Source organism: Vidua macroura, chromosome 1 (assembly GCF_024509145.1).
Source record: "Vidua macroura isolate BioBank_ID:100142 chromosome 1, ASM2450914v1, whole genome shotgun sequence".
NCBI lineage: Eukaryota > Metazoa > Chordata > Aves > Passeriformes > Viduidae > Vidua > Vidua macroura.
In genome coordinates, this window is record NC_071571.1 from 127,732,244 (window position 1) to 127,746,182 (window position 13,939).

The 13,939-nt window shown below is 36.6% G+C and overlaps 1 protein-coding gene across 1 annotated transcript in view; it reads right to left on the reverse strand.

The window, feature by feature from the left end:
• CNGB3 (cyclic nucleotide gated channel subunit beta 3) overlaps positions 1–13,939 on the reverse strand; it is a 61,052-nt gene that overhangs the window by 23,655 nt on the left and 23,458 nt on the right. The window contains exons 4-9 of the mRNA XM_053989938.1: positions 9,532–9,686; positions 7,900–8,115; positions 7,123–7,331; positions 5,246–5,296; positions 2,700–2,786; positions 1,009–1,073 (exon numbers count right to left, since the gene is read on the reverse strand). Of these exons, the coding sequence (XP_053845913.1) occupies positions 1,009–1,073; positions 2,700–2,786; positions 5,246–5,296; positions 7,123–7,331; positions 7,900–8,115; positions 9,532–9,686 (783 nt within the window). The remainder of the gene's footprint in view (positions 1–1,008; positions 1,074–2,699; positions 2,787–5,245; positions 5,297–7,122; positions 7,332–7,899; positions 8,116–9,531; positions 9,687–13,939) is intronic.

Here is a 13,939-nt window from a genome sequence, read left to right on the forward strand (position 1 = left end):
GCATCTCAAATATATTTCAGTAGAACTTTCAAACTTTTAAGCTTTGTTTTATTTCACAGGTACATGAAAAAAATGAAAGAGATGATATTTGAACCTCCTTTTAAATTTATCTTGTTTTTAAATCTCATAAAATATCTCATTTGAGTGTATTAATATCAAGTGTAGTGTTTAAGTGCAATAATCTCTGAAATTAAATAAGATGGTAACCAACATATTTCTACAGCACCAACAGACAGGAACAATACATGCCCCAAAACTGGGACAGGGAAAAGGATCTGTTGGTGTAGGTATTACATAAGATAAACTAGGCCTGATGACATTGACAATAATGATGATAAAGCAGATGGGTTCATTGGATCTTAGCAACATCACTGGCAGCTGAGGGGCCTGTGAAACTTGCCATAGCTATGTCCATGGAATACTTGAGTTGGATCCAAAATTCTTTCTGTCAGTGCAGAAGGTGAGAACACAGTTCAGCAGACTAGGCTTATAATCACTATTTGTGAACTGTGCTGAATTGATCCTCATTCCAGCTGTAGTCAGTGCAGTGAAGGATCAAGTTCCTGTATATGCCAGGTTCATGGGGAGAGCACATTTGAAGAAAAATGTTGACACAGGCTCAGGCTCATAACTCTTATTAAGTACAAATAAACAGCTTCTGAGGATTTGGAACCATTATTAGCAACTTAAAGAAAGTGTTTTTAGCTCTTTCATTAAAGAAACTTTCTGAAACTTCTGATCAATTAGATTTTGGCAGAAGCCTCAGTTTGGTGAACATTTTGCCTGAACCAGGCCAGCTGAACTGAGCTAGATTTCATTTGTAAGTGAGGCCATATATATATTATTTTAATGATTACTATAAAGGCAGATATTTTAAAAAAACTCCTTAAATTGAACAGTTAAAGATGTATCATATTCCACCCAATGCTTAACTGACAACTCATGAAATCGCTTGAAATGCATTCTGTGCCAAGCTTTGCATGCTACTTGAGTTTTATCAGCACATACCTGTAGATGTATGCTTTTTCCATAATAGCTTCCAAACGATCATTAAACTCAAAGAACGTGTTATGCTGAATGGAAAACAAATGAAAGTAATCCAATCACTATTTTTCAGTACACATTTTTTTTTATAATAGTACTGACATCAATTCGCATACACATTTTGAAAATTGATTTTTCAGTAATCAAACTTTCAATTGGTTCTGGCCAGGACAGGGTTAATTTTTGCAGTAGCTGGGAGGGGCATGGCAAGGACTCATGTTATTTTATACCACCTCAGCTCATTGCTGGGAGTGCAATAAATGGGCTGTCTCTTCCAGTCAAGAAAGGTGTTCCTTCCTGTTGAGAAAACCTAGCAGAGGGCGCTGTCTGGTATTGTTTATTACTGGGGAGATTTTCCATGTGAATTACATCTTTTCTTATAGTCTCTGTCATTGACAATGTTGTTGTTAGTGTTTCTTTTCTTGTCTCGTTGTTGTTTCCAGTAAATTGTTCTTACCTCAGCCTGTGATTCTTGCCTTTTGTGCCTCCAGCTGAGGGGGGAGAGGGACCAGGCATACAGTTTTAGTGGGAGTACTAAAACGGAGAACACTATTCCTAAACCATGACAAACATTTAACAAAAATATGAGCTGAAAAGCACAGATAAATTTGAGTCGTGTTTTTCTGGGTGTTGAGTGGTTACAGAAATAACCTTGCTGTTTTGGTGAGAGTACTGCAGGTGAACAACTTCTAGTTCCTCATACATATATAATTGCTTGGGCAAAATGATCACAAAGAATTATATGTATTTTTTTTCTCTTCCTGAAATTCCAGTAATTCTCCAGTAAGTGTTCATATGTATCAACAGCCATACACTAAAAGATACCCTGTGGCATCAATGGCAGCTGTATTGAATTCTTCCTGTTTAGTATTTGCAGTTGATCATTTGTGATTGCATGTAGCTTTTTTCTTTGTTTTTGTTCAATACACAGCTGGTTGCCTAATACAAGGTACTATTTAACTTTTCATTCTTTCATATTATTGTGGTTCTGATTTAAGGAATTTTTAAGTTTTATTGAATACCAAAGATAAGAATACCTTCATTTTATTGTCAGAGTGTCAGAGTTCTGTACTCCCCCCAGCTTTAAATGAAAACCAATTCTTTGTCAACATGTTGATTGTGTGCAGAGAAATGCATTTAGCCACACAGCGGCCTGCTAGGTACTGTGTTCTAATCCCTTCTCAGACCTTTCATTACACAACTCCAAGGTCTTTGGAGTCAATAACAAAAGTAGGTTTGTGCTTGACAGGTATTCTGTGTATAGTTTTTGTCCTCAAAATTACCTCCTATGTTTTTAAACACCTGACATAAGCAACAAAAGGGGAAGGTACATTGGCATTTATTAGTAATTTTTTTAATCTTTGAAAACTAAGCAGATAATTTGAGATTAATCTAACTTAAATAATGTGACAAACCAAGCTTTAATCAAAAATACTTTTTTGAAATTAGGAAATAATAAAGTCAGAAGAAAAAATAAGAAAATAAGGGCTTAATTTGGCTAGACTATGACTTGTATTTATTGTTTCTTTATTAAGTTATGTTGTACCTTACCCTAAAGATATTTTACAGTTTCTAAATTTCATATTCCTAAATATTATAAAAAAATTTTTGTTGCCTTGCAAAAACATCTAGGCATGGTTAGCCTTAGATCTTACCTTTAGCATCCTGTTTGCTCGAAGTGCTGGATTAAATCCAAAGAAGAAGTATAAAATGTCAAATGGAAACACTGATAGCACATCAAGCTGTTGAAGAACAGAGGGGTCAATTTAAACTTCATAGTAATCATAATGTATTTATTTGCTATCAAAAACCTGCTTAGACTGAATCATGACTGTGATAATATTTGAAGAGTCAGCATGCTAAGCATGTAGCTTCCTAAGTACTGGCAGGTAAGATTATCTCCTTGAAAACACCAACAGCTTGGCTTTGCCCTGCTTTTATGCCTGAGATTTTAATCTGTTTCATGTGGATTATTAACAGTATCTCACATATTTGATTATTAATACATTCTGATTTTTCAGTTGTAGTTCTGATCAGACTAAAATGTTTGGCATGGGGCTGGTGAGTGCAGGTGGAGAGGCCTCTACACAAGCACTTCTTAAAAGTCCTTCTTAAAAGCCTTTTTAAAACAAGGCTGCCTAAAGTAATTTGAGGGAACACAATGAGTTAGATTTCTTGCTTGTAACCTGCACAAGGCATGTGTTCCAAACAACAGATTCATCATAGGATAATAAATTTGGCTGTTTTTTGGGGTTTTTTTTTTGGTTGGTTGGTTGGTTGGTTGGTTTTTTTTTTTTTTTTTTTTTTTTTTTTTAATAGATTTTTTCTTCTATTAAATTTGTATGCTGCTTCTTCTCATACCACTAAGGCTTTCAACATCTCCCTGCAGTCCATCAACTATGTGATTACTCTTCTTATGTGTATCTTTATTCTTTTCTAAGAGAAGGAAAGCTGTGGCAAATTTATCTTTTCCTTTTTAAAGATCTTTGGATACCTTGCTTTGTTGCTGTTATTGCTTGGAAGTAAGAGAGGGATGTGGAACTCTGGGCTTCATCTCACTGAAATCAGAAATGCCTTTGCTCTGAGGGGTGTAAATCGTGTTGGCAGCAACCAGCCTGCAGCACTGACCTTTTATTCCATGCAGGTAAGAGGCAATTAATACCTGAACAGTGTGCAAAGCAAACCAAAAAATTGATTGAGATAAACAGCCTCTTATGGTCTCTCTTTCTCTCCCACTCTCAGACATATGTCTCAGAGGAGGGAAAATATAGTCAAAAGTGCATTAATATCAATAACTGGTAATTAGTACTTAATCATATGACAAATAGCGGCTGTGCGTTACTTTTCCCAGCCCCGGTCGGCTCCCGAGCGCCCAGCTTGGGCACCTCGGTTTCTTGTCGGGGTCCGTGCTGGCTGCTACTTCCGGGCGCTTCTGCTGCCGCGCTCCGGGGGGTGGGCTGGCCGCGCGTTGCCATCGGTGTGAGGGAAGAAACGAAGAGGCAGGGAAAACATCCAAATCCGTCCGCGTGGCAGCTGGATGCTTTATTGGCCGCGAGAGCCACAATGGAGAAGTGGCAGCCCGCTCCCAACCTCGCTTGGACAAATCTGGCGGCAAGGCTGGGGGGGAGCGGGATGATATAGGGGTGGGACAGGGAGAGCAGGATTCCTCCCGCCCAATGAATACAGACGCCGTGGCGGTGACATGTGCCACAGCGACCAATGGGAACATGGCAGGGGTGGACACGGGGGACGCACGAGGGTACACAGTACCGGCAAACTAACAAAGATCAGAACCCCTAATCTGAACCCAAACTCAGGATGCAACAACAAATCCCCACATTATATCTATACTTTGCATGTAGTGAGAACACTCAACTCCTATTAGTTTCTTCAGAAATCAAGAGTCCTAAACATACAGCAAGTGTGAACTTAAAACCATACAAATCAACTTTGGTCTCTTGCTTTAAGTTTCACTCTATTGAACCCATTTGACGTTATGGTGTATATCCTGCACTTTTGGATAGCTTAATATCAAGTATTTAAGTAATGATACTAGTCACTGAGAAAAAAAAATAACTCAGAACAAGGCAGGTGCAAAAGTAGAGAAGAGGAGAGGGCAATAGTTGAGATGTGTGCTTAATGTCACAGAGCTGTATGTTCATCAGGAACTCAATAAATTACCTATGTTCCCTTGAGAAAATAACCCCAAAATTTAGGAGCAACATTAACAAATGTGTCTTTGTTTTTATAAAGTGCCATGAGCATAAGAAACATCTTAGTTTGAATTTTTGACTACTGTGAGTGATGAAATATTCCATTCAATAAGGTACTTCAAAAGAGTTTACAGAAAAGAGTTATCATCTCTCTTCAGGAGTTTTAGTTTTTTTTAATGAATCTCTGGCAAGTGGAGCTATTGTCTTTAGTGTATGCTGGGATGATCTCACAAAAACTAATCAAATTCTATTTTATTAATTTATTATAATCCAAAATAATATTTAGAATTGCATTTATAAATATTCTCTTTTCCAGTTAAAGACTGTTTACGAAGATGTCAGTCTCCAGCTGGTGAGCACTGATATGCCATTGAGCCAATGCTTTCTGGTGATATTCTTAAACCAACAGTGATTTTCAGTGAATGAAAAAAAAATCCTGTGAACAGCCAGAACTTCATATTGCTATCAGTAACACAGGTTCTACTTACCCGAAACTTCACAGTGCTGCGGTAGAATTTCTCAGTTTCTGCTCTGTCTGACTACAGTGATAATGAAAGGAGAAAAAGGCATAGTCAGGATCAAAATGTCAAGGATGAGCCTCTGCTACTCCACAGTACAGTAGGGGTGATGACAGTTAAATTAATAGTGGTCTAAAAGTATGAATGGAGAAATATCTGTAGATATTTCTGAGAAGTACTGTTATTAGTCTAGCTTACATTGGATCAGATTTTATTAGAATGACTTGAAAAATTGAGATTTGGGCTTTGTCTGATTTCTTCCAATCTGGGTGTTAGTCTAGAAAAGTACATTACATTTTTTCCACAAAACTTCCCTCTCAAGACATCTGTATGACTTCATGTTCAACCCAACCCCCTTCAATTTCATGGCAAAAAAATGCATTTATCTGCAGTGATTCCAAGAAAAAAACTCGAAGAGTATTTCTAATGGTGCTGTACAAAATTAGCTCTTTGAATGCTAACATTAACATGCTAGCATTACTAGCATTACCATAATCAACACTGCATTCATTAGTAATGATTAGCTTTTTATTTTTAAATCGTTTTTTATGAGAACTGATGCTAATAAAATAAGAAAGGATAATCACAAGTATATAAAGAAATTTATCTATTATTATACTTTCTGTATTTATATCAGGGAAACTTTAAAAATAGCTTTAAGATCTTAATCATATTTCCCTTCCAATTTTAACTATTATCAGTTTAAACATTAAACTAAGTGCAGGAGATCAGGCAGGAGATGGCTTCTGTGCACTAAAATATGTGAATTGAACAAACAGCTTCAAGGGAAATAGAAGCTGAGCTTCGTATGTTAGAATTTTAACTTTGCTCATAAAAATTGAGTTTTGTGGGATTTAGGCAAGATCCAGTTACTGAATGTCTTGGTGTGAAAAAAAATATGTTCCACTGCACTGCATTTAATACCTATTGAAATTGTATTTGCACACCTTGGTCTGTAAAAGTATCAGTAATATTGTATATGTACGACGCATAATTTTTTTGTAAAAGCACTGAAGTAAAGCTAGTTACAAATTAGATTTGAAGATATATAACTTTGAATTTTCTGTCTGTTGGGCACAGTAATGTCATGCTGAAGTTATCAAAACTTTTTTTCTTCTGAATTAGGTGTCTTTTTTCTATAAGATTTCAAATAATCAAAAGCAGGGATGATGAAAGAAAAAATAACATTCTAGATACCTTTTGGTAGGTTAAGGGCAAGCTTTCAGATACCTGTTTAAAATTGTATTTTACTTTTTTTCTATAAAAAAGATAACACAAAAATTGTAGCAAGAATCAAAATTTCCCCAAAAGGGATTACCTCAAATGAATTATTTTCAAAGTATCCTAAAATTTCAGGGAATTGTTCTGATTTTGGAAAAAAATAACACCACCATCTCACAATCTGTTACAAAGCATGCATATCCTGTCCAAGCCCAGCAGAATATGCCCTGTCTTCAGCTGTGACTCTGGTACAAGGCAAATAGGTGAAAGTTTCACACAAGCATACAAACAGATGTATATATGCATGAGTACATATGACCACTGATTCCAGTGAGGAATATGTTTAGAGTTGTATGCCTGTTTCAGCTGTTCTCATCTGTTACTTTCAAATCTGTTTTTTTTTATAATTTTTAAGAAATCAGGTAATGGATATGTTTCTTCCTACATAGGATAATGGAACATCAGTGTAGAATGGAAGGACAGTGATGAAAAATATATGTATCCTTTGGTAAATAAAAAAGCTACATAGATTTGACATAGTGATAAAAAAGAAGGGTCAGCTTGGATGAATTTCTATACTCTAACACACCACTACTGCCCATGAGAGTCCCACTTCCAATACTTACTATTATATCTCCCCCTTTGATAAACCGCACTCGGGGCTGGAAAACGATCAAGTCGCACAGGTAGCAGATGTCACTCATGACATCAATGGCAAACCAGTACATTGTGTTACTGGGGGTTTGATATGGGAACACGTAGCGCAGGGGAATGAACCAGCAGTTCCAGTTATAGGCAATTGTCACAAGCATGAGCCATGCCACGTAACGGCGATCTGAAAGGAAAAGTTTTCAATGGAGAGGTGTGAACTTGAAGCCTATTGCCATTTTTTAGACACATTCATTCTGCTGCAGTCTCTGGGAATGCTTCAGCCCAGACCAACCTACCATTCTCCCTTTTGCAACTGGAATGCTGCTAAAGTGATGTGGCTTGGAAATAGGAGTCACACAAGGAATTTGCAAAAAAGAGAACATATTCAGTGCACCTGAAGAAACTTATATGATCAAATATAATGATTGTATATAAGATATTGCATCTTGCTCATTTATATTATAACTGAAAAAAGAATTATTTGGCCCTAATGAATGGTACAAATTCCAGATCAAGAAACAGAATACTTGAGTTCTAAATCTCATCAGTTTGCATTAAATGTTTTTGCATACCATCTTTACAACTGTTGTCACTTTTCCTCGTTTGGAATAAATGTTGTTTAGGACAGGACCTCTGTGTCCCTGGGAGTTGCAAACTGGAATGTGTATCTTGTGGTGGCTCACAGGTGCCATGTAATATCAGGTCACTTCAACATGACTTTACCCTGTTCTATTAAATGGCTTTAAATTTACCTGTGTATGAGTCAATGGTATCTGGTAGCTTCATATACTCCATGTATTTTTTCAGTGGAGGTTTTTTGAATTTACAGCACAGCATATCACAGTAATGATCCTCCTCTGGCTTTGCTTCTGCCTCCTCTTTCTTTTCTTCTTTTTTTTCTTCTTTTTTTTCTTCTTTTTTTTCATCTTTTTTTTCTTCTTTTGGTGGGGGTGGAGGCTTCTTTGGTGCTAGACACATAGATTACCAAAAACATTGGCAATTTAATAAGGGCTCAATTAATTCACCCTGTTTTAACATGAACAAAAGCTTCATCATACTAAAATATCTTCTAAAAACACTAGGCAGTGACTAAATTAATTATATTAAATACATAGAAAAACACTTGAAGAATAAAATCCCCACTAGTGTAAACATGTGCATCTGCTATCCTGAACAGGGCACTTATGTTACAGAGTGCAATATCTATATTGCTGAATTTCCCTGGACAATGCTACAAGTTATGCCTTTTATAAGACTGACAAGAAAATTGTTAATTCATAATTCATTAACTGAGCATTTCCCTTTACCTGACTGCTGTAAAGAATGAATGCAGTGAGGATGGAGGTGAGAAAAGACACCTATGCCATGGGCTGATCTCTCTCCTCTCCTGGGACCTGATATGCAAGATGCAGTAGGTGAAACTAGTGGGAAGCTTATGGGTTTTTTCTTACATTTCTAGGCTTATAAAAGTCTTGTAGCACTCCTTTGAGCCCAGTTTTTCCATCTTTGAGCTGGATAATGTTGTTTGCTCATGTGTCCTATTAATTCTGCTGGCTTTACCTCTGATTAGGATACACAGTCTTAGCAGTAAACTGACAAACTAGATCCATAATAAGTTAGGAAATAAAGGTCATAAGTTCTACAACGAGAACAAAAGAGGTAGATCAGCAAAAACCCAATTTTTTTTTTTTAATTCCTTTATCAGTTGGTATAGTTTTTTTTTCAGGCACCATTTTTACAGCTTTTTAAAAACCACATATGCAATGAACAGCTTCTAAAAAGTGCCAGAACGTAAAACCACCACAGTCAATTCTTTGTGGAAAGGAAAAGGAAAGTCAAACTTCCTCTGAAGAGGAGAAAAACTGATTTATGTTTCATATTTATGTTTCATATTTTGTCAAAAGTCAATGATTAATTAAGGTCAGATGAGTTTGCTCTATTTAAAGCATGGACTTAAAGTTCAGTGTGTCCAGATTTCTGCCAAGGTTAAAATTTTATTTATTTTTTTTACACAGAAGATCTCATATCAGTGACTAACATCCACTCATAAGATATATGTTTCTGATTTATCTGCATGAATAAACATCTCTGGGAGCTATTTCAAAATACAGAAGACTTCTTGACAGGAATTATTCTAGATACTGCCTCTGTAAGGTTTTTCCCCAAATTCTTCAGTGACGTAATTCAAAGGGAGATGGTACCTAAGGATTCTGGCTTGCTGTAGAGAAATAGGGATAAATTGACTTCATAGGGCACAAAGTGATCCTTTCCAGTGGATAAACACACTATACTTACAAAAAAATTATCACACTATTTTCTGTTACCACAAAATTATTTTCAGTTTTAAACTGAACAAACGAACAGCTATTTCTAGAGGCACTTACAAGCTGGAGGACTTGCTTCAGGTGAAGATATCACTGGGTCATTCAGCTTTTCCTTATAGACATTTGCCCTTTCACGCAATTTTTTTACAAGCTCTTGAAGCTGGGCATCAGCGTACTCATTTGTTTGGGGACCTGGACGTGTTGGCTTCTGTGTGCTGGTTAAAACAAAAGGAGGAAAAAGGCTTCACGTACTGGAAATCAATGGAAGGAAACAGTGGTAATTCTAGTTCTGAACTGAAGTCAGACATTGAGATTGGATCTTTACTGAGCACATTGCTTATTCATATCACTTAATTCATGCTAAGTGGAAACCTAAGTTATCTGCTCTTTCCTCCTGCTCATGTCAGCAGCAGTCTGTGTGTTATTTCAAGCAGAGGTCAGGGTACCTGTTTAGCCTACTGCATTAATGGCTTCCCACTGCTGCTTTTCACCAAGTTCTACTGTGGCTGTGTAAGGCCTAGTGCTTTTCTGATGTATTCACTAAGTTACAAGGCATCCTCTTCACATCTGCGTAAAAAAATGTACTCGTGATATGGCAATATCCTAATGCTGACAGGAAATGCAGGTGGAGGAGGAGGGACTTATGCTTACTTTACAATTTCTAATGTTGGGAAAATTTATTTCATCTATATTTTTTATGTTTGTTATAGCTAACATGAGGTAAAAAAATTGGATCTGTCTTCAGTGGAAACACACTGGTCTTCTTGCTGAGGCTTGTTCTTTTTCTGCTAAGAATTTGCTCAGGGTCATAGTAAAACTAAGCTGATATTCCAGTACTCCCAGCATTTTTTCAAACCTGGGAACTATTGATTTTCAAACACCTGCAGACTCATACTCTACACTGAAACTAATGCTTTCATTAGGTTATGTTCATGCTGGGCAGTCAAATAGAAAATCCAGGTGAAAGTGATTCTTGATCAACTCTTCTGTGCTTATTCTTACTTGAATTTTCACACTTGATTATTTGCTACTGTCAGATTTTGCAGACTGGGGTTGTTTTTGAGTGCAACTCAGCTGGCAGCTGAGCCACACACTTGGACTTCCTCTGGGTAGAGACAAGGACATGGGATTTTTTTTCTGTATCCTTGACTCAAGCCTTCTCAGCTAATGTGACTCACGGATATCAGAGATGGCTGGAAATGGCTGTGACTGGCACAGGGCAGACTGAGATCTCCTCCCAGTTGCCACAGGTCACAGTTGCCACTCTGTACTGAAATTCTGAAAGCTATGCCCAATATAGGAGCTACAGCAGGAAATTGTGCTTTCTTTCTTAACAGTTGTTCAACTCTGTCCCAAGTACCACAGGGATGTGGCTACAGCAAGAGTAGCAGCAGATCAAAAGTGACATATGCTTGAAATGCCCAGATTCTTGAGAAAATCTTCCCAAATGCGAGCAGGGGAAAAGTGGTATGACAGTATCTTGGGTAGGGAAGAAATGAACACCACTGCAGAGTGCTCTTTGAATAAACACCATGTCTCCTCAAGACCTAAATCTACTTTGAAATTTCTAACAGAAGGAGCTGTAGCTAAAAAAGGAGAGTAGGAGAGTGTCAGAGTGGGATGTGTCTAGCTTTTTGAGAAGCAGTCTTCTGGAGACACAACACAGTGCCCAAGGAAGTATAATTTAAGCATATAAAAATCCTTCAGCAATAAGACCATTGGATAAAGTGGAGATATGCTCCACTTAGAAGCAGCAACAGAAGCAAAAGTTTGGAAGTATATGCTTGTCATTCCTCTATTTTAAGCCCTGTATACTGTCTATTTCTTACAACTCCTCAGACAGGAGATTAATCAAAACAGTTCCGATACATTTTGTAATTGCATCACAGCTCCTTTTGTGTCACATTGTCCCTTTCCCCAGGCCATCTGTAATGTAGCCTTTCTTTTTTTGAGCTAACATCTCACTATTAGCTTTTTGCTTCTATGCAAAGAATTTAAAATAGTTCTTAGTCTTTCCTGTTGCTTTATTTGCTCAGGTCATTAGCAATCTTATAGTTAGGCACCACTTACAAGTGTCATGCAAAGGGCCCTTCTAACTTCTTTCTAGGAATAAGCTACAATTTTTTTGAGATTTTCCTCTTATTTCACAGATTTTCCAAAAACAGTTAGTGTCTCCTCTATCATGAATCTGGTGTAACGTAGTGCAGAGGAACCATGTTTCCATTTGGTACTGATTAGAATCTATGTGACTTAGTTTAAAGTTATTTGCCCTGCAGTTGATGAGAAATTGATTTTCCTTGCCTTACTTCTCATTTGGCTTGCATTACCTCCTACTCCATTATTTTCTTGTAATGAAATGCTTACTTTACATTTTCTTTGGTTAATGCAGATGGAAGAGACTACATGTTGAACACTGCTAATTTGAGGATGTTTATTGTATATGTACTTTGTATGGGGATGCACATTAAATTGCCTGGGCTAATGAATCCCATTTAAACTTCACTAAATTACTTTTAATTAAACTTGACTCCTTCTGTCGCATTTTATCTTTGATCTTTGTGCAGTATGTTACAATAGGCCTAGGTCTATATTATTTACTCTCCATGTAGTCCTTTACAGAGTGGAAATGCTGATTCCCTGTACAAGTAATTTCATGTGGCCTAGGAAATGAAAATCAGGATGGCAACCAACTCATGCACTATGCACACAGTCTTGTTACTCCCTCAAACATATTTTGATTAATGATAGCAATATATGTAACATGAGAAATATAATAATAATAATGTAGTTTTCTGATATTTTTCACTTCTAGATTTTATTTTTGTAACTTGTAGATTTAAACTTGTTTGTTTAGTGATAAAATTGCAGTGCCTTTATTCTCCCCAAGCAACAAGAGAAGATTTAGACACCTATAGCATAGTTAAAGAATATCACCTTGAAATAGGCTATGGAAATTGAGTATACTATTGTAAATTGAATATACTATTGAGTATACTAATGTTTGCAACAGCTGTTAAGGACTGTGGCTTGAAAGTTTTCCATGTTAAGAGTTCAAACAAACAGTGATAAGAAATGCAATAGTTCAGAAGGTTTGCCCTTTTCTAAGTTGCAGTCTAAGTTTTTAATTCCTCCCTGTTTCTGGCCATGAACACCAAATACCTGAGTTCAATTTCATGTTTAATCTACCAGGCGACCCCTGAGAAAATGTATTTCATAAATGTATGCTGCCTGGAAAATATCCATAATACTTTTTGCTGATTTCAGTTATAACCCTATATTTTTTTTTTTTTGCAGCACCTAAGAAACTTTCTGCTAATTACATGGAAATAGAGTTCTTGGTCCTGCCATAGAGCTTCCAATGCTTTTATTGAGCTCTGATGTGATTTATGATTGCATTTACAATCTGTGTCTTGAAAAAAATTTTCGTTTCTTAATAAATTAGGGAGAATCTCTGATTCAGATAATCAGTTTTCAGAAGGATATGATAATACACAAAACATGATGGCACAGACGAGAAAGATTTTGGAGAGACAGAAAAATGTAATTCCAGGCGTCATGAAATGTATTGATTCAAAAACACATCCTCAATTTTTGCTGACAATCCCAGTGTGAGTAATATCATAGAAGCCCTGAGTTCCAAGCCTAAGAGCAATCATCCTAAATTACTAAGAAAATTAGTAATAGAAGAAAATCCAATATATTAGTCACTTGCTTGGTACAGAAAGAGAGGTATTCCAAAAAGCTAAATTCCCCTATTTTTATTATACTGTCTCAATAGTCCAAAGAAGGCTTCCCTGAGGAGAGGTTCAGAATGACTGAGATAGGTTTCTGCTCTGAATTGCCTGTGAAGAGAGACTATTTTTCTCCTTTATCTGCACAAGATGCTGATGGGGTTTTAGGAGTGAGCTTTAATAGTCTCTGTCATGATTTTGGTACAAAATGTAGTAGTGTACTAATGATGTTTAATAGCACATTGGATTTGGAAGATTAAAAAGTAGGAATGATTCCTATGCAGGAAAATTTGAGTTATTTAGTCCAAGTAATAGAAATGAGGAAAAATCTAATGCCCCTTACTACAGACACGTACTTAGAATCAAATTTTAAGAATTTCATTTGTAAATGCTGAGATCATCAGTTGCAGGTGACAAAAGGCTAAATGTCCAAGTGTTAATTCAAAGGGAAGTTGCCTATGAGCCATTCATAATCTGGCTATGAAAAACACTGGTGCAAACATAACTGTAGAATGCATATTACATACTGCCAAGGAAGTAAATATTAATATTGGAATATAGGCCAATGTGAGAATTATTCTGACCAACTATACTCAAAAGGTGCATTCCCATAGTCTAAGACACTAGAAAGCCTCTTAGAATGGCCAAGGGGCCAAGGTTACATGACTTTGAAAAGGACAAAAAAACTAGATTGAGACATAATAAGATCTATGAGACCAAATTTTGGTGCTGAACCA